The sequence below is a fragment of the Eptesicus fuscus genome, chromosome 1 (assembly GCF_027574615.1).
Source record: "Eptesicus fuscus isolate TK198812 chromosome 1, DD_ASM_mEF_20220401, whole genome shotgun sequence".
Taxonomy (NCBI): domain Eukaryota; kingdom Metazoa; phylum Chordata; class Mammalia; order Chiroptera; family Vespertilionidae; genus Eptesicus; species Eptesicus fuscus.
This window is the reverse complement of record NC_072473.1, coordinates 15,515,552-15,537,494: the sequence shown is the minus strand read 5'-3', so window position 1 is coordinate 15,537,494 and position 21,943 is coordinate 15,515,552. Positions and strand designations below refer to the sequence as shown.

The 21,943-nt window shown below is 39.0% G+C and overlaps 1 protein-coding gene across 1 annotated transcript in view; it reads right to left on the bottom strand.

Moving 5' to 3' along the window:
• POLA1 (DNA polymerase alpha 1, catalytic subunit) overlaps positions 1 to 21,943 on the bottom strand; it is a 318,632-nt gene that overhangs the window by 182,813 nt on the left and 113,876 nt on the right. Inside the window, exons 29-32 of the mRNA XM_008148385.3 lie at positions 21,203 to 21,408; positions 19,056 to 19,188; positions 13,174 to 13,305; positions 8,228 to 8,402 (exon numbers count right to left, since the gene is read on the bottom strand). Coding sequence (XP_008146607.2) covers positions 8,228 to 8,402; positions 13,174 to 13,305; positions 19,056 to 19,188; positions 21,203 to 21,408 — 646 coding nt within the window. The remainder of the gene's footprint in view (positions 1 to 8,227; positions 8,403 to 13,173; positions 13,306 to 19,055; positions 19,189 to 21,202; positions 21,409 to 21,943) is intronic.

Sequence of the window (21,943 nt, the reverse complement as noted above, 5' to 3'; positions counted from 1 at the left end):
CCAGATAGATAAATGCCTTAAACTTTATCACTGACCATGAAGAAATATACTTGACAGCTATTGTACAAGTCATCGCTCATTGGAGGAAAGACATTATCCTATATAATAAAAGCCTAATATGCTAAGTGTCCGACCATTTGGCCAGTCGCTATGATGCATACTGACCACCAGGGGGCAGATGCTCGGACCGGTAGGTTAGCTTGCTCCTGGGGTTCAGCCAACTGGGAATGGATGAGACTGGCCAGACATGCCCTGGAGCCCTCCCGAGGTCCCTCCCTGGCCCCAATCGTGCATCAGTGGGGTCCCTTGGCTTGGCCTGCAGCCTCACAATCCAGGACCCCTTGGGGGATGTCAGAGAGCTGGTTTCGACCCGATCCCTGCAGGCCAGGCTGAGGGACCCCACTGGTGCACGAATCTGTGCACCAGGCCTCTAGTATAATTTGAAGTGCCGTTATAGATGAAATACAGTGGTACCTTGGTTCTCAAACTTAATTCGTTCCAGAAGGCTGTTTGAGAAGCGATTTGTTTGAAAACCAAATCATTTTTCCCCTTAGAAATAATATAAACTGAATTAATTCCTTTCAGACCCACAAATGATTTCGTTTTCATTTTTCTTATATATAGTACATGCCTAATGTACTGTTTACTCTAGAAACACTTCTTTTCTTAAATTTATCAAACTAGCATCTTTCAGTTCAACATGCATCTTTGCTTGTTCATGTATCACTACCTCTGAAATGCTGTCACTGGCTAACTAATCAACATAGTTTTTCTACCTCTTCAATTGCCTGTGATCCTTGTTTCTTTCACACCCTCAGCAACATTAGCACTCTTGATGACTTCTTTATGTTTTAAAATTGTGCTAATCCTTGATTTTGCCAGCAACAAAAGCATTCGCTCCATTGTTTGTTGCTTGAGAGGAGCTGAGGTATCAGCATGAAAGGGTTGTCAGGTCGAAAACCACAATTTTGGTTTAACAAGTGAGACATTTTTTCTGTGAACAACTTGGTTGAGAAACAAATTGTTCGAGATGGGAGATATTTGAGAACTGAGATTTGACTGTAAATATTTATTAAAAGGTGAAATTCAAGAATGAACTTTTAAAATCTATCTATCTATATATATATAAAAGGCTAAGTGACCAAACGTATGTACGTCCGACCAGCCAGTACATATGAGAGGCACTGGCAATTTAAAAATAAACATTGACTCACACATGCGTGATATTTGGCACATCTGACACTGGCCTCCCATTTAAATTAATTTGAAGACAGTTTCCCACGATGACTATTAATATATCACAAGGACAAACTCTAGACAGAGCAGGAATATTCCTACCTGAACCCGTTTTCAGACATGGTCAGTTATATACTGCTTTCTCTTGAGTTCAAAGATAGTGTGACATTAAAGTTAAAGTTGTAAATACTTCATCACAAAGGAAATTAGTCAAGCACTCTGAAAGTGTTTTTACTCTTAATTTGGTATACAGGGAGATATTAGAATAAGTTTAATCAATTTATCAGTCAATTTTTTAATCAATGTTGTTTTCATATCATGTTTCTGTTGTTTTTATTTCATGTCTTTGTTGTTATTGTTTATTAATCAATTTATATTATATATTACTAGAGGCCCGGTGCACGAAATTCGTGCATGGAGGGGGGGGTGTCCCTCAGCCCAGTCTGCACCCTCTCCAATCTGGGACCCCTCAAGGGATGTCCCGGGATCGGGTCTAAACGGGCAGTCGGACATCCCTCTCACAATCCAGGACTGCTGGCTCCCAACTGCTCACCTGCCTGCCTTCCTGATTGCCCCTAACCACTCCTGCCTGCCAGCCTGATTGATGCCTAACTGCTCCTCTGCCAGCCTGTTTGCCCCCAACTTCCCTCCTCTGCCAGGCTGGTCACCCCTAACTGCCCTCCCCTGCAGGGTTGATCGCCTCCAACTGCCCTCCCTTGCAGGCCTGGTGCCTCCCAACTGCCCTCCCCTGCTGGCCATCTTGTGGTGGCCATCTTGTGTCCACATGGGGGCAGGATCTTTGACCACATGGGGGCAGTCATACTGTGTGTTGGAGTGATGGTCAATCTGCATATTACTCTTTTATTAGACAGGATAGAGGCCGGGTGCATGGATGGGGGCCAGCTGGTTTGCCCTGAAGGGTGTCCTGGATCAGGGTGGGGGTTCCCTTGGGGCGTGGGGCGGCCTGAGCGAGGAGCCTGTGGTGGTTTGCAGGCCAGACACGCCCCCTGGCGACCCAAGCGGAGGCCTTGGTATCTGGAATTTATTTATCTTCTACAATTGAAACTTTGTAGCCTGGAGCGGAGCCAAGCCTTCTGCTCACTCCGTGGATGCAGCCATTTCTGTTGGGACTTATGTATCTAATATAATTGAAACTTTGTAGCCTTAAGCAGAGGCCTGGGCTGGCCAGGGCTGCAGAAGCTTAGCTTCTTCCATTGCCAGGGCAACCCTTGGCTCCCGCTCTTTCCAGCTCAGTGGCTGCCGCCATTTCAGTTTGGATTTGTTTACCTTCTATAATTGAAACTTTGTAGCCGCAAGGGCAGGCGGAAAGCTTGTCTTCCTCTGTTGCCAGGGAAACCCAAGCCTCCCTCCTGCTCTCTGTGGCTGCAGCCATCTTGGTTGGGTTTATTTGCATATTTGCTCCTGATTGGCTGGTGGGTGTGGCTTATGGGTGTAGCAAAGGTACGGTCGATTTGCATATTGCTCTTTTATTAGGTAGTATTTTCATATACATTTTACTGATTTTCTTTCATCTCTGACACTTCTATTATAGAGAAAGGGTGAATAGTTATATTAAAATATTTCTTCTAATTAATTTCCTTTCAGTGTGCACGAATACGTGCACCCGGCTACTGGTGTGTATATATATATATATATTTACTAGAGGCCCGATGCATGAAGATTTGTGCAAGAACAGGCCTTCCTTACCCTGGCTGCCAGCACCGCCTTTGCTCAGGCCGGAGCCAACTTTTCGCTCAGTCCTGGAGCCGCCTTTCTGCCTTCCCACGCTGCCCAGAGGCCTGGAGCGGCTGGGGCAATGCAGAACACCTACGTTGTCGCTATGGCGACGACGCAAGCGTCCCACCCCGCCCCCGGCCGCTCAGCGCCTGTGTATGCAAATTAAGCCACCATCTTTGTTGGGTTAATTTGCATACTCCTGATTGGCTGGTGGGCATCGCGAAGGTATAGTCAATTGCATCTTACTCTTTTATTAGTGTAGATAGATTTCAGAAAAGAATGGAGAGGCAGACAGACAGAAACATCAAAGGCCCGGCTGGTTTGGCTCAGTGGTTGAGCATCAACCTATGAACCAGGAGGTCATGGTTCGATTCCTGGTCAAGGTGCATGCCCAGGTTGGGGACTCCATACCCAGTGTGGGGCATGCAGGAGGCAGCCAATCAATGATTCTCTCTCATCGCTGATGTTTCTATCTCTCTTTCCCTCTCTGAAATAAAAAAATATATATTTTAGAAAAAGAAACATCAATGATGAGAATCACTGATTGACTGCCTCCTGCACATCCGTTACTGGGGATCAAACCTGCAACCTGGGCGTGTGCCCTGACTGGTAATGAAACCGTGATCTCCTGGCTCACAGGTTTACACTCAACCACTGAGTGACACCAGCTGGGCAAGAATGAACTTTAAGACTATTCTCATCACTGGCTTATTTTGCCAGGTAGAGAAGACTATATGGATGTTGGCACACACTGTGAATATTTCATCCACAGAATATAAAGAGCTTTCATTAGAACAAGAGAGAGAAAAACCTATAGTCTAGAGAACAAAAGCTAAGAGTTCCAAGTTTTAGTGGCCATGTTTCCCAAAGGGCTATTGTATAAAAGCGTAATACTATATTTTTTTTCTATTCACAGATGGAAAAGAGTAAAATTTTGCTTTATTTAAGCCCAATAGCAATAATCTTGCATGGATTTCAGAAAAATGATACACATTTTACTGTGGGATAATAAGGACCATTAGTTATTAGAGAGAATAAATCATTCTCTTTCAATTCAACAGACTTATTCATTCACTCATTTAATAGACTACCCTCTCTCCTTTTCACTAAAATGTCCTTCCCATACAGAACACCTGGCCACGCAACATGCCACCAGACAGACTTCAGGAGGTATCTTGATGGGGAGAAATAGAGAATTTCCAAAGGGAATCCACGGGATAAAACCAACACTTGATGCTTGCCTTTCATTTCAAGGAAAGCAGTATAAAAGCAATAGAAAAAGGAAAAGGTAGTTGAAAAATATAGTTGCTCTCCACAAAAGAATCTTAAAAATAAAAAATCATGAACTTAATAATTTTCCTAAATGAAATTATGCCATTATTCTTGATTTCTTTGTACCAACTGAAAGGACAAAGTATCAAACTTCAGTAAAGTTTCAACACTATAATACATTTCATTAATCAAAGATAAAAACTACATTAAAAGCAAGAGAATTATTTTATGTCTGTGATTAGGCAGTTGGAGGGCTTGCATTCTATGTATACATTTTTACACTTCAACTTATTTAACAGTGTCAGTTCACTAACTGCAGTTTTTTTACATAAAGAAAACAGATTTAGAATTTTAAAAACAAATTATAGTAATTTTATGCCTACAGCTTGCACCTCTTAGAAACTACGCACCCCCTAACACTCCCCTTACTTTACCACCACTTCCCTATCTCCACCCTCCTCCTCTCTAAAACCACAGGCTAAGTGAGAACTGATAACAGGGGCCTCAAATTCCCTAATGAAGGACAGCCACCCTAATTTTTCACTTGGGGTAGAGGAATAAAGGATGCAGATCAAAGTACAGCTTCTGAATAGGGCAGGGCGCAAATGCATGCAATATATGCCTGGCGAGCTCCAGTGTTTTCTACAGATCTTCATGGTGCCTGGCACATACTGTCCTGAACTCCATTTATGTGGAACCTCCTATGAGGAGACAGGGAGAGATAAAGGACCATGAGATTTATTACTATAGGAGATAGAGATGTGGATACCGCCGGTGATGGCGGTGGGAGAAGAGGATGAGCAGGGGAGGAAGGGGACTGCAAAATAATGACAACCTCATTCGCCCGCAGTATAAAAACTGCTATCAAATGGCAGAAGATAAAAATGAGAAAAAGAAGATAAAGGGGGGGGGGGGCAGCATCAATTCCTTAGGGCCGAGGACACAGGCCCTTCTGGCGCCTCTAATTGGCAACCTGGCACCAAGAAGGAGCTGACCAGAATAGTGTCCATACAGTCAGGGCTGCACGGAGAACTTGATGAGGTAGGAGAGATTGGGACATGGCAGGACCATGGACTACGCACAAGCACAGAGGGTTCCCTCTGTAGACTGAGATCTGTCAGTAATAACATGAAACCTATGAAGATGGGATCTACCAGGGCCATCGGAATCATTTGTGAAAACTGGATTCATAAGGCAGCCTATGACCAGTAATTAGGATAAAGTCTGGCTTTAAGCAAGTCAAACTTTACCCACTGCTTAATTTATATAAAATCCATCTTTAGCCCTGGCAGGCATGGCTCAATGGTCAGAGCTTCGGACCATGCACCGAAGAGTCTCGGGTTGATTTCCGGTCAAGGGCATGTACCTGGGTTGTAGGTTTGATACCTGGCCCCAGTTGGGGCACATGCAGGAGGCAACCAAAGGATGTGTCGCTCTCACACAGATGTTTCTCTCTCTCTTTCCCCTCTCCCCCCTCCCTTCCACTCTCCCTAAAAATCAATGGAAAAAATATAGTCGGGTGAGAATTAACAAAACAAACAAACAAAAGATCTTAAATATGACCCCAGAACCAACAAAATCAGTCTGGTCCCCACTTGCTCTTAAGCTGAGCTGGCATCAGGCTATCCTCTGGGCAGGCCCCACCACTCTTTATTCTACAGCTCTTTTGCTTAAATACAAGGCTCCACATTTATCTGGTAAATGTCACTAAGGGGCGGGGCTTATTCCTTTTACCCCTCCACAGCACTGGAAAATCCAAAACCAAAAAAGGAAAGGGTAATGGTTAGCATTTAGATCAGGTTCTTGATCATACAAATGGAAAAACTGGGAGATCTTCTCTAAACAAAATAATGGTTTTGCTCAGGGGTTTTCAGTGGGAAGGGGTGGGGCTTACAGTGGGGAGAGGAGGGAGAAGATAAAAGCTCCTGAGCCTTCATATCCACGTCATCCCACTCCTGGTTGAAACACCTCTCAGAGCTAAGAGGGGGCAATACAGTTTAGTGCGGTGGTTAAGAGTACAAGTTTTGGAGTCACACAGAGCGGGGTCCCAATTCAGTCACTGCCAGCTATGTGACAAGACCAAGTTAGTTACTCCTCTAAGCTTCGGCTTCCTTCTCTGTAAAATGGAACAAATACAATGTAGGCGCACGAGGTTGTTGCAAAAATTAAATGAGAAATATATGCAAAATACTTCTTGCAGCATCCGGTAGAGTAAGCACTGAACACAGAGGCGAGGAAAAAAAAAAGGAAGCTAAAAAATATTGTGCACTCATGGCTCCCACCTCCCAGCTGAGGATTTATAAATATCATCAAATACAACTCAACTTTGAGAATACATTATATGATGATTCGGGTAGCAGAATTTTTATCTTCCTAATTATGTTTTGCTTAGGCAAATGTCAAAAATGAGCTTCCACTTCCAGAGCAGATACTGATGGGATAGTGGAAACGGGACTTGCGGGAAGAGCTCAGACACATACTCAGCAGGAGCAGGATGGAGAATATGTGACTTGATAATTCATCTGTCTGATCTCAGTCTACAATGCACACTGAGCACTAACTATGTGCAAATCTCAAGGACTGGAGGAGTTTGATATATTTATGCAGGAGCCTGGCAGGAGGGTGGGATGTGGCTGCTAACAGCACTCACTAAGCACTCCCTCTGCTGCTGGGCTATGTGCAGCATCTCCCATACATCATCTTTAAAATATATATATATATATATATATTTATATGAAATTGATTTCAGAAAGGAAGGGAGAAGGAGAGAGAGAGAGAGAGAGAGAGAATAACTGATTGGCTGCTTCCTGCATGCTCCACAACCGGGCATGTGCTCTGACCGGGAATCGCACCATAACCTCCTGGTTCATAGGTCGATGCTCAATCACTGAGCCATGTCAGCTGGGCTCACATGCCACATCTTACTGCTCCCTCAGAGCAACTGTAATTTAGGACTTCAGAAACCAAGGTTTAGACAAAGATTTGGAGGCTTGCAAAAGCCACAGAACCACAATCAGCATTGGAACCCAAGTCCCTATGATGCAAAAACCCATGTCTTAAGCTAGACATTTCGATGAGAAGAGGGGGAGATTTTCCATGAAGCAGGGACAGAATGAGCAATGCCATATTTAAGAGACCCTGAGTATACTGTTTAAGAAATAAGGCTACAAATACAGGTTGGAGCTGGTAGGCTAAGAGTCTATAACTGCCCAAAATGTCAGTGGCTGGCTCTAAACTTTACCTGTAGATAGTGAGGAACTATCTAAGGACTTTATTATGCATTACTGTAATCTGTGCATAAAATGGAAGGAATAGAGCCGAGACCTTAAAGCAATGTAACTCGTACATTTCTAAGCAAGAGATGACCATCTGGTGACAACAACAAAATCAAAACATTGAGGTTTCAGGGTTGGCTGGCACCTCCTGGGATGATGAAAAATAAGGAATCAGCCAAGTCCTAGAAGTTAAAAATGAGTCTAATTTTAGAAGAATTTAAATGAACGTGAGAATAGGGTACTCACAGGGAACTGAATACTACAACAAATTTTTTAATGTTAAGAAAGCTGTTTTCTCACTTTATGTGAAAATACCTTTAGAGACAGTCAATCAAGATACCATCAATCTCCTTAGTAATGTAAGTTCACTAATAAAAGCTACAACAATATGAACTCATAGACTTACAATGGTGCCCACAATCTTCTCCATCCTTTCTATTGCCTTCTCTCTCCCATCAGCATTTACTGACTGAGCGCCAACTATGGAGCAGGCATGTGGTTACAGAGGTGGCAAGTATGTGGAGTTTGTAGTCTATGAGCGGAGACAGACATTAACCAAACCACTACAAGAATAAATGCCCAATTTTAAACAAAGGCGTGCTTGACTCAGCACTGTGCCTATAAAAAGGCCCACAACGGTTGAAGGAGGGAGGACGGAGAGTGTTGCTATTGCTGGGTGAGGGGCTATGTGAACTCGGGGCACTTACCTAGCCATGTTGCTATGAGGACAGCATCAATTCCGTCTATCGGCTCACAGATCCGAGCCACAACTGGGTGGATCTGCTGGGCCAGGTAGTATTGGGTGTCAATGGTTAAATTGTCTTGTTTCTGCAGCTGCTCAGGTGCATAGGCCCTCTGACTCGCACTGAGATTTGACCCATCCTGTAAGAGGACACAGTACAAGGAAAGTTATAAGAAATTCAACCCTCCACACACTTGCTTGGTCAAAAGAGGAACAAGAATTCAAATTCTGTGTATTTAATTCCAAACACCAAGAAGTCCTTTTTAAAAAAAATATCTCATTATTGATTTTCAGAAAGAGAAGCAGGGAAAAAAACATCAATGAGAGAAACATTGATTGGTTGCCCACTGAACGCCCCCCCCCCCCACCAGGGATGGAGCCTGAAACTCAGGCATGCGCCCTGACAGGGAATGGAATTGGCAACCCCTTGGTGCATGGGACAACGCGCAACCCACTGAATCACACCACCCAGGGCATCAAGAAGTTCTTCTAACCTATTGGTGAACATTTCATAAGCATCTAAGAGTAGGAAGATGAAGGAGAACATCTCGCCCACTGTCGAATAATATAAATCCAGCATGTGTTGTGTTCTATTTTTTGTTGAAACATGAAACCAACAAAATGGCATGCCTAGATTACATAATTCCACCTGCCACAGTACAGAAACATACTGAGAAGACTTGCTAACAATTAGTCTAGTCAGAGGGCCTTTTAGGAGTGATGACAAAAAACATGTGTGGTCCTTTTATTATGTTAATGCAACCCCTTCATGCAGGCATTCTAGTCATGGTATCATCTTAAAGGCCCCGGGAGTAATATTGTCCACAAGAACTGCATATATCATTGAGAAGCAAATGAGCAAGGGGAAAAGCTGGGAATGAAACCCACAGGGTAGTCACTTATGTACAAGATATAACAGGTAAGAGTAAAATTAATGAGGTATCTGGTGGAGTTGGCCTAAAGCAAAATATTTGGCCACTGGAATGAAGGGCATGCCATTTTGCACAGTTTATATGGTTCTTCCTCAAGGCAAGGAGGATGGTCAGAGATCCTTTTAAGGAGTTTCTCTTTACTCTATAAAAAGAAAAGTTGTGAAATTCTATATAATTGGCCCATATACAGTCCTGTGGGTGATGTCACCATCATCTGTGAATCAAAAAGTTCATCACTTTACTGGACCAACATCCAACAACTCACTCCACTCTTCCTCTTGTCTGCAACAACAGAATTTAATATTCAGACTAGTAAATTATAACTATTCACAGTGCTCAGCTGCTCTGCAAAACTGATTATAATGTGAATCCTATTCTTTCATTCCTGCTACAATCAGTCCCTTCTCAGCTCAGAGCCCAGCCCAAAGCAAAAGCAACATTCCATGCCGCTGTCTTTACCAGAGACTGGAAGTGGGGGTCTCTTTCTCTGGCTGGGCTCCTGACGGAAACAAACTGGGATATTCATCAACTAGGTTCTACCTATTCTAAGATATAATGAAATATCTGGAAAGGGAGCAAACCTCAGATTAAAAGACTTGCTTATAATTATTTTTTAGGAGTTTATAACACAGTAAAAAAATTAGGCAAAATTAATCAACTTTAGTTGTTTAGAAGTTTGAATTGTTAGATGAGTAACATCATTAGATGAGTAAAATGACAATGACAAAATGAGTATGCATATGAACCAGGAGGTCAGGGGTTGTGGGTTCGATCCCTAATGGGGGTGTGCAGGAGGCAGCCGATCAATGATTCTCTCTCATTATTGATGTTTCTGTCTCTCTCTTCCTTTCCCTTCCTCTCAGAAATAAAAATATGTATTTTTTAAATGGTACTTGAGCCCTAGTTGGGTGCTCAATGGTTAGAGCATTAGATCATAGACTGAAAAGTCCCAAATTCAATTCCGGTCAAGGGTACGTACATCAGTTGCAGGCTCCATCACTGGCCCTGGTCTGGGCACATTAGGAGGCAACCAATAAATGTTTTTCTCTCTGTCTCTCCCTCTCCCTTCCACTCTCTCTAAAAAATCAATGAAAAAATATCTTTGGGTGAGTATTAAAAAAAAATTGGCACTTGAGTTACTTTCTAATATACCATTAGAAGATGTTCTCATCAGCAGTTGAAAATAACTAAGCATAGTCTCAGTTGAAAAAGTTTTTATTTTAAATATTCACATAAAAATTAGTTTTAACAGTGACCCAAAGACATTTCTTATTGTATTTTAAAAATCTGAGCTTAAAGATAACTAAATGCAAAAGAATGGATAAGATGACAGGTTTTGCCATGTTGTATTAGAAAAATATTTAGGCTGTGACATAAGACCTAATTCACAAACCTAGCAAGACCCCCATGGTATATGCAATAACATGCAGCATATACCTTTAAAATCAGATTAAGGAATAATGTTGCTCTTGCTTGAAGTGCCCATGTAGGAATTTGTGAACTTCACAAAGTACATGCTTCACAGAAACAACCGGGTACAGTCAATTCATTCAAAACTATGTAGTCATCTTTAGTAAAAAAGTAATGGGAAAAAATTTTAAACAGATGACAAGTGGTCCCCTGAAAGTGTTAATGTCATGCCTTATGGAAATGATGTCCACTGAAAGTTAAATAATTAAGCATTTAAAACTTAAGCAATAAGTGAAAGCTGATTTAAGATATCAGCAAATAATTCATGTAGGTTTTACAAGACCACATACTACAATACAAATTAGATACCAAAAACATTACCCTGAACTCATCTAAAATTATAGTCTGAGTAAGTTATCAGTAGAACACTGTATTCTAAATGTAAATTTTAAACAAAAGAGAACCTGTTTAAGAGATAGGCTATACTTGGAGGGCACTTCTGCTTAGAGCAATAAACAATTCTCTTAAAATGTATGATCATACATTTTCAAAAACATAGTCTAAAAATATGGTTGTGTTGTGAAGCACAGAAAGAATAATATGAGTGCTTAAAAGCAAAAGAGGTAGGCAGCTTTGGTGAAAATGGGCATGTCCCAGTGCTAGGGGACAAAGGCAAAATAAAGGCCTAGAGCATTTCTTGGGATACAGTGAGAAGAATAAGTTAATAAAAAGAAAAATAAACTGTAGTTTTAACAAGCAAGTTAAGGTCCAGTACCAGGAGATAAGGGAAATGTTGAAAAGACAGCAAATTGTATTTATTGTAGTATATTAGCATCAGCATTTGAGCTTTTCTGTATCAATAAGCCCTGAGAAGAAGAAATCATAAGACCTAAGAGTTAAATTTTTTTTTTATTGATTTTTAGAGAGAGGAAGGAAGAGGGATAGAGAGATAGAAACATCGATGAGAGAGAAACATCATCTACTGGCTGCCTCCTACACGCCCCCTATTGGGGATCGAACCTGGGCATGTGCCCTGACTGGGAATGGAACCAGTGACTTCTTGGTTCATAGATCGGTGCTCAACCACTGAGCCATATTGGCCGAGCAAGACCTACTATTTAGATATCAAAAAATATAACTTTGACTTTTAAATACATTGGTCATACTACCATACGTCTCCATTCTACTTTTAGCCAAAACATAACTGTGGCTGGATTTCATTATTAGATGCTATTTAAAGTTATATGCTGCCATATTGCTCCTCTCATTAATAATCCAAGAGCTTTTCCATGTATGTGAAGACAATAATTTAAAAAAACTGGCCTATTTACCAAAATCTTTACTTGCATAATATGAAAATTGTTGTGTGTTTTTTTTGAGATGAGATTTGTCAGAGGCAATATGCAAAGCACATTAAGGGCTTGAGCGAGTCAGACATTTATGGAAATATTTTCCTGCAGGAATTGGTTTTCTGTAACAGTTCTTAATCAAGGGTAACCCTAGGAGGGAGACAGAGTCAAGTGCCAATTCCTGTCCATGTAGTTAAATCATGTGTTATGTACATCGTCTACAGTACTGAGCAGATATTAGAAAATGACTTTTAAATTTTGAAAAGACTCTATGATTTAAAAACACATTGAGTATAGTTCGACAAAGATCAATGCTATTGCAATGAAGTTTAAGGCTTATCTAAAACTTCTTACTGTAACAACACAATGCAATAATTAATTTAACAGCAGCAGCCTTATTCAAATGAATTATGCCTTTTGGTAGATAGGCCAGATCATAATCACTTTAAAGAATCTGGATAGAGGCTACGACTGACTTTTTTTTTTTTACAGAGAGAAGGAATGAGACTTCTCCTTTGTTCCAACTGAAGTGTTTTCAAAGAAAAGAACTGCTCTTCTGTCCTACCCTCTCTCCCCATCCCTAATTGCTAGAAGCATGCTACTCTCAAAAGAAACCAGTTAGTGGTGTCAAGCTGTGCTCTATAAGGCCTAGAGGTTCCTCAGAGTTGCCTTGTGGATCAGGGAGAAGGAAAGAAAGTGGGTTCTAGGCCCCCTCCACTCAAAAAAAGGAAAAAAAAAAGGGAACTGTTTAATTTGTGTTTTCTCAATAAGGTATATTTTTAGGATATCTCATCTTTCTCCATATAATCATGTATTTCATATTTCTTTCAAGTAATTATTTGAACAAAGGCTATGGAAAACGCATTTACTCTCTTATTCTACCAATATTCATAATGGAAACTGTGGCAAAAGGAATGATAAATGACTGCTGCTGGACATATGACCAAACCTATATACATTTTCACTGACTTTAACTGTAGTTACTGTCATACACCTGTCTCATCAAATTAATTTCAGTGACTCAAATTCAAGTCTTTGTTTTACAAAAATTTTAATAAAATATGCCATATCCTGACTAATGTTTTTAAATGCTATAAAACCAATCAGACCAAACCATCTCTTGACAGCATCAATTATCTTAAAGACTATTAAATAAGACACTGTGGCCATCTGGATTTTACTTTGTGTCATAAGAGGTATGAGTCTTAATTATTTTTTACCTGACAGATGACATACGACACAGTATCTCCAGCTTTCACCTTTCTGCCTCCTTGAGAATTTATCCAGAGGGCGACATGTACGTGAGGTAGGCTTTTTTTATCAGGGTAATCCTGAGGATCCTTTGTCAATGCCTAAAGGAGAAAAAGAGGGAACAAAATGCCCCAAACTTTAAAATAAAACCCTTCTCACACAGCCATACACTAATACATCCTTGCTAGAAGCATACTAGCCACATAAACATAAAAATGACATTAAGATATATGTAGAAAACACTGTCACAGAATCTTTAGACATTCCATCCTCCTGCATTAAGTAACTAATGTAACCAGATGCAACCTTGACAAAAAAAAGAAATACAAGTTTATGGGCTATGACACATAATACTTACACATAAAAAATTAAGACTATAAATTCAATCTTAGAGAGTTTCTCCTAATGTTTGCAATTCTCTCACTGAATTAACTGATCAGTTAGGACTGATGGATGATGGATAACAGCTACTCTGACTTACGGATGTGTTTCTCAAAAGCTTTTCTAGCCTAAATAAATCCCAAGGTACCATAAATCACTGGATTTACTCCCACTGTCAACTTAAGCTCTACAAAGGCAAAATGATGAGTCTCTAACAGAAAGTAAGCGCCAGGAGAGCAGGAACACGTCAGCCTTACTCACAGCTGCATTCCCAGTGCTCAGAATGATACCTGACGTATGGTAGCAACCAAATGTTTGCAGGATAAATGATGTCACTCACTCTAAATTAATTCACTAAGTTCAAGCATAATGTCATGCACGGGAAAAACAGCCAATCAAAGTACAACACTGACCAAATAGAGTTTAATGTAAGAGAGTATGCAAAGTTCATTGACATGGTTTCAGATTCCACATTATAAATAACCTTTAAAAAAATACTACTTAGAGAGTCTTGGTGTAGAAAAAAAAAAAGAATATGCACAATTATCTGAAAAAGTTACTAAAATACACTGAGTGGCCAGATTATTATGATCTCTGAATGCATAATAATCTGGCCACTCTGTGTGTGTGTGTGTGTGTGTGTGTGTGTGTGTGTGTATTAGAGGCCCGGTGCATGAATTTGTGCATGGGTGGTGTCCGGCCAGCCTGGCCAGGGGGAGGGGACATGGGCGGTTGGCCAGCCTGCCTGCTGGTCAAACTCCTGGTCGAGGGGGCAATTTGCATATTAGCCTTTTATTATATAGGATATACAGTGAGTGGCCAGATTATTATGCATTCAGAGATCATAATAATCTGGCCACTCAGTGTACATCTCCTTTTTCCAACTACATTGTGGAAACTAGATTTTCTTCCTATACTCAACACATCACAACAAATTGGATGTGCAAGCACATGAGAATCCAGTTGTATTCTCCTAAACTGGACATTAAAAAGATCTGCGCCCTGACTGGTTTGGCTCAGTGGATAAAGCATCGGCCTGCGGACTGAAGAGTCCCAGGTTCAATTCCAGTCAAGGGCATGTACCTTGGTTGCGGACACATCACCAGGAGGGGGTGTGCAGGAGGCAGCTGATCGATGTTTCTCTCTCATTGATGTTTCTAACTGTCTATCCCTCTCCCTTCCTCTCTGTAAAAACATCAATAAAATATATTTTAAAAATAAATAAATAAATAAATATAAATTTAAAAAAAAAAAAAGATCTGCAAAACTGTAAAATGATGCCACTCCTCTGGCTAATTTGTTTTTGTTTTAAAATAGTTATTTTATAATGTTATTTTTGTAATCCCATGACAGGCTTATTGCTGTTAAACAAATTAATAAATGCTCTTAAAATTTCTCAGTTTTAATTTCTAGCACAGTAAATATCAACACAAACCACATAAACCAAAGCTTTTAGAGCTCTCAATTATTTTCAGAGTGTGAAGGTGTCCTGAGGCTAGGAAATCTGAGAACTGTTACAGTAGAATAAAGCAGGTGCTCAAACACGGCTGCACATACCCACATTATATACACTTTCTAAATCAGACGCTCAGTGTAGGAGAGTGCCTAGGAAACTCTCCAAGTATTTGAATCTCCTCAAACTTGAATTATGCGAAGTCTTGATTGACTCAGTTGGGTAATAGTGCATAGAAATCTTAATCAATATAACTCTACTTGAGAAAACCATTATCTTCTCCAATTGACTATACTTCAGTGCAATGTTAAGAAATTCTGAATTTCATCTGACATACTTTCCAATTATTAAATTGGGACTATTGGGGGGTTTTACAAGCTAGTTTTAGGTGCCTTGATTTTGGGGGGGAAATGCTTTCTGGTGGTTTAGGCTCAAATTAGCCAGGACTATAAAAATCAGCTGTTATATTTTGTGTTACTTTATGAAATATATTTAAGCTAAGATTGCAGTAGTTCAGAAAATCAGTTGTTTGTGGCAACATGGGCTAAAATTTCTACAGTGGTAAATATCACCACTTCATCCCTCCACCCTAGGCTAACCTCCTATTTTCAACTCCTACCAGCATCATCTATAGCTACTGAAATTTTATTATCTATATCTACATCTACATCTTATCTATTCATCCTGTAGTAAGACCATCCACAACCAGTCACATACATAGACTCTTCCATTCCACTGCCTTTTCAAAGAGATAAAATGTAAAAGCTGAAATGCTCACAAGTTTTAAATAGTATAAATATTCAGACAAATGTTATTCAGGACAAATCACCTCTAACATATAAACAGCTTACCGTAAACAGACATAGGAATAACTATGAAATAGAGAGACATTTCATTAGAATTTATTGTACTTATATATGAATAAATTATTTTTATTGAATTTATTGGGGTGACATTGGTTAATGAAAGTATATAGGTTTCAGATATACAATTCTACAATATATCATCTGTATATTGTACTGTGTTATGAAAAATAAGTATAAAAAACAGAGGACAGTAAATATCTTCAAGAGACCATTAACATCTTGAAAATATAGACCATGCTTTGCTCATTCACTTTTATAACCCAGAATCTAGTACTGTGCACATAAGAAGTACTCCATGTTTGATGAATAGATGATTAAATAAGCAAATGAGTTCTTTCATAGCTCACTTCAAGTGAAATGGAGGATATATAGACAGTAAGTCACAGTTTCAGTTCTGCCACAGGAAAAAAAGTATGCACAGCCCCATCACACTAAGTACTGACTGTTATCCTATATAATAAAAGCCCAATATGCAAAGTGTCTGGTTGTCGATTCAACCAATCAAAGTGTAATATGCTAACGATATGCTAAGGCTGCTCAACAGCTTGCTATGACATGCACTGATCACCAGGGGGCAGACAGTTGATCAATCAACCAGTCGCTATGATGTGCACTGACCACCAGGGGGCAGACGCTCCAACCTACAGGTTAGCTTGCTGCTGGGGTCTGGCCGATCAGGACTGGGTGAGACGGGCGGGACACAAACCTGGAACCCTCCCACGGTCCCTCCCCGGCTGGCACCAATTGGGACTGGGCGAGACAAGCTAGACACACCCCAGGGCCCTACTACAGTCCCTCCCTAGCTGGCCAACCTCCTGCATCCCTCCCTGGCCCCAATCGTGCACCAGTGGGGTCCCTCAGCCTGGCCTGAGCCCTCTCGCAATCTGGGACCCCTCAGGGGATGTCAGAGAGCTGGTTTTGGCCCAATCTCGCAGGCCAGACCGAGGGACCCCACTAGTGCACGAATTTGTGCACCGGGTATGTAGTTAATAATGTATCACTTGTAAGTTGATAATTATCAAAGCTGAATGATGGGTACATGGGCGTTCATGATACTACTCTACTTCTGTATAGGTTTAAAATTTTCAATAATAAAAACTTTAAAATAACAAAACTGTGGATTGTTCATGAGAACACGGAGATTGCCAGTATGTTCATGACTCTAGGTTTCTTTGCACACTAGTAATACTGTCTCATCATTCATATGAGATGACGGTGTGGGCCCACTACCCTAGAGGACATGTGCTCAGTGTTGTTTTGCCAATGATGTATTCATGTTTAGACTGAGCCTTCCAAACTCGTGGAATCACACACTTCTAAGAAGGTAGACGGTGTCAAGGATACAGTCTGTAGAATAGATGCTAAAATTGATCAGCGGCAGATTGAAGTAATAACTCTTACTCAATTCAAATTTTTGAGAGAGAGAGAGAGAGAGAGAGAGAGAGAGAAAACAAAATATAAAAAGAAACCATTTCTAGATGTCACAAGTGATTCCATGCCATTGCATCACTTAAAGTGAAGAGCTAGTGCCAAGGCACAATAATTCAATATTTTTATGTATAAATAAATGTCTTCTTTTGTGACTAAAGATATCACGGGTCAAAGTATAATGAACAAGTGACTTACCTAAGACTAAATACAAATCATAAGGACATACATAGAAAATATTCATTCTCTCTAGAAATCAAAGAAATGTGAATGAAATCCAACAGTGAAATTTTGTTTCATATCCAATGTTTTATTTAAATATCACCAATGATTGCATCGCCAATGAAATATCACCAATACAAGCAAATCTGTGGTGAAATTGGCACATATTTTCTTATTATCAATTGGTATCACCTTTTTGCAAAGCAATTTGACAAGAGCCATACAGATCTTGATATCTTTTGACTCAAATATTCCACTTCAAGGACCCTAAACTAAGAAAGTAATTGATCCGAAAGCAAAAAGGTAAATGAACAAAGATGTTTAATATAGTTATTTACAATAGCAAAAATAAATAATTTAAATAATCAAACAAAAAATTTAAATAAATATGTATCAGTGAAATATAAGATTAACACACTGATATACAAGATGGCTTTTAAAGTAATATAAAAATGTGAAAAAATTGCTTATGTTAAGTGAAAATAGATTTCAGTATATTAATATTGTAATTGCTTCAATGTAAAAATGTTTTCAAGAGTAAAATGCAAAAATGCCAAGCATTACTTTTTTTCTTTTGATAGTATTTCTTTTTTAAAATACATTTTTTATTTTTAAATTAGTTTATATCCTATATTATTTTGTATTAGTTACATGTGTACAGCATAGTGGTTAGACAATCATACACTTTACAAAGCCAGGTAGGTACTGAAAATATTGGGGCAAGCATTACTTTTAACATAAGGGAATTATGATTGAGTTTTAATTCTAAAATTTTCATTTAATATAATGATTATATTCTTTTTTATTAAAATTACATTTTATGAGCTTTGACAGCAAAATCTATTTATCACAAAACTGATAAAATGGTATTTGCAAAATTAGCTTCTAAGTATGCAAGGGCACTTACTCTTTCTGAATGGAAAAAATCTGTAACCTAACATCTTGTAAATGAGGATTTTATTTTTTTCAAACTAGGTAAGAAAAAAGTATTCCCTATTTTCAACAACTAAGACTGCCCATAAAATGTAACTTATATCTGAGAAAAACGCCTACTTACAGGACCTCTAAGGATCACCTTCTGTGAAGTTACACGCAAGCACGCACACACATGCTCTCTCTCTCTCTCTCTCTCTCTCTCTCTCTCTCTCTCTCAGCTGACAGGCCTGACCCCAAACAACTATAACTTAGGAGGACTATGAAGAAGGCAGTACTCTCTAGTCCCTGAAACATCAACTATATCATTCCACAGAACCTCTAGGAAGAAGGCTTCCATGAATTAAAGTAAGAATGAAGAGAGAAGGCCCTCCAGCAGACATGGAGGTACCAGTGGCTGGAACAGGAAGTGTTATGCTAATGCTCATTCTGTGAGATAGCTATTAAGCAGCTTTCATCACCAGCTAGAATTTATTTCAATTGCAAGGATGAGGTGGTTCTTCAACTATCTGAAGGAGGAGAAAAACACGTGGCAACAGCTGGGCTCAGCAATAAATGCTACATTTACCTTGTTAATTTCAAACTGGCTCACTGGGACACTGCCATTTAGCACATCTTCTCCAATTTCTATTAACCTCTTCTGAATATTTTCCACTATAGTGTCCCGGCTTTGATCAGAAAGAATCTGGCCAATGACAAAGCTGCAAAAAAAAAAAAAAGAGAAGGACTGATTTGTTAAGTATCATACTTCATTAATAAAGGAGAAAAAGAAGGAAGATAAATGCCAATAGATTAACATGTGATCAAGAACTGTAATAAAAGCTAACATGAGGTTTAAAGTCTAAAAGGCCATTACTATTTGTTTTTTAACATTAACTCTGCCAAAGGTTTACCAACCTTGGAATGTCAGGTTTGCCTTTAGACATACAGATAATTTTTTATGCAGCATCTAATGCATCATACAAAATACAGACAGAAAAGGTATGTATTCCATTGTATTTTTAAGCAATTACAAAATTCAAAAGCAGTTATACTCTACTCATAAGTTAAAATGTCAGACAATAAGTATTTCACTTTCCTCATAAAGCACCAAGATGTTATTTCTGATACCAAGATATCATCTCTGCCTAAGATGATCATTAGCTAAGTAAGTAGAAATATACAGCTCTCTATGTAAATTTAAAAAACACACAAATATTTCAAACTTTTCTTTCTTCAGCTTCATTACATTGCTCAGTGTTCTTCTCTAACTTTAAACTATCCCTTAAAAACGTCATGTTATTCCACCAGACTCCCACAAAAAAGGAAAAAAAAAAAACCGAAAAGGAGTAAGAAAGCCAATATTTTATCCATTTCTGAGAAAAATGCAGAGCGAGAGTTTGACAGCTGCATTATAATTTGTCAGAAAAAGAACCCTGACAAAAACATTTGTATAGCTTTAATTACTAATACATTTCTAACTCAGAGAAATTTACTTCTATTATGATGCATCTTTTCTTGGAAAACACAAAGCTGAAGAGAACACTCTAATCGACAGTCTATACAAAGTACTTTCATCTTTGGTACATTTGGGGGCAATGAAGCATTTCAAACTACATTTCATAAAAGGCTAACAGTGACCTATACTTGGATGATCAACTTTGCCTAATCAAGAGTAGTTTGCAGAAGCAACAATTGCTCACAATCTCCTGACTTGAAAACAAGAGGAAGAATGAAAAATAAGTAAAATATGCTGATATTCAGCAATGTTAAAATTAATTTAAAATTTCGTTTTCAAGAAAAAAATTTCTTCTATTTTCAGAATTGCTCAGGATCAAACCATAAAGTACCTAACAATTCATTTTCCAAATGGGTGTTTTATAAATTAATATGATCCTAAAAAAATAGAACAGGACTTAATACAATCTTTAGTCTCAGGTGCAAAGCTAGGGGGTCACGCACGAGGTACCTATTATTTCTGAGGTACATAAGGTATTTGAGAACTAGCTGTTAAATTAACCTGAGGTTAGTAAGAATATTTGCACACAAATTATATTGGTGGGAACAAAGTCTCACTCCATGGTCCACTCTGAATTCCAGAACATTTTAAGCCATAAAATGGGGATGCCTTAACAATTATGTTCCTAAAAGGTTCTAGGACCGTGGTCGGCAAACTGCGGCTCGCGAGCCACATGCGGTTCTTTGGCCCCTTGAGTGTGGCTCTTCCACAAAATACCACAGCCTGAGTGAGTCTATTTTGAAGAAGTGGCGTTAGAAGAAGATTAAGTTTAAAAAATTTGGCTTTCAAAAGAAATTTCAATCGTTGTACTGTTGATATTTGGCTCTGTTGACTAATGAGTTTGCCGACCACTATTCTAGGATAATACAGGAACCAATACATGGCACTCTCTAATAGGAATACTAAAGCAAAACAATACAACAACATTAAACAAAACCAACTCTGTAAGGATCAAAATGTGAAAGTTTACCCACACCATGAGTAAAAACTCATGAGATGAATTCTACAGCAAGCATCTCTTACTGAGCGAGTATGGCTTTTTAAAAATGTATCAAACTCCACTCCAAATAAGTAAGAGTTGTTAATATGCAATAGTAACAATAAGAAAAAAGAAGCTGTATGCTCGTGCTTGGCAGAATCACAAGCAGTTGTCCATGTCATTCATACCTGAATTTTTAAAAGACAAACAACAAAATAAAAACCAAAGCAAAACTCACTTTCCAGTGTCTTTAGCAAGATCACACCAATCTCTTCTAACTATATCTAATCCTTTCAGCTCCTGTTTGGTGACGTAATTCCCATCCGACGTTGGTTCTACAACCAGAGCAGCGTATTTCTTTTTCTTTAACAGTAGCAGAGACTTGAAAATTCCATCAATGTCGATTTCAAGCAGTTTGTACAATTTATTCACTTCACTTTTTACCTGTGAAAATTTCCATCATTAATATTATATTCTCAAACGTCTAGTAAGAAGAACATGAACATGCTATAAATTCCCAGGAGTTAATCTAAACAGAACTTGAAGTCACACGATACTAGAATGCATTTACTCAGCATATATGGAACATGATATTTTGTTGGATTCGATGCAGAACACTTAAAAAAAAGCACAGGGACAGAACTGGCAGGGTCAGCCTCAAAATTATAAAAATTATGACATAGTCTTTTTAAAATCTAAAATCTAAATGCATATGTACTTACCTTCAAACTACTGAATTAGGTAGAGATTACACAGTCCAGAAATAAGTAAAACTTGAACTATTAAAATAATGTCTATAATCTTGCTGTACCTTAAATATAAGTACCTTAAATATAAGCAAATAAATATATGCTGAACAAATAAATGAACAGTCACCTGCTCTTTATTGATAGGGACATGGCACAGACCATCACCTCTAGGGAAAATACATAGTTTTTCAAGGTCCAATATGAGTTCAATATGCTGGCTTACTCTCAAG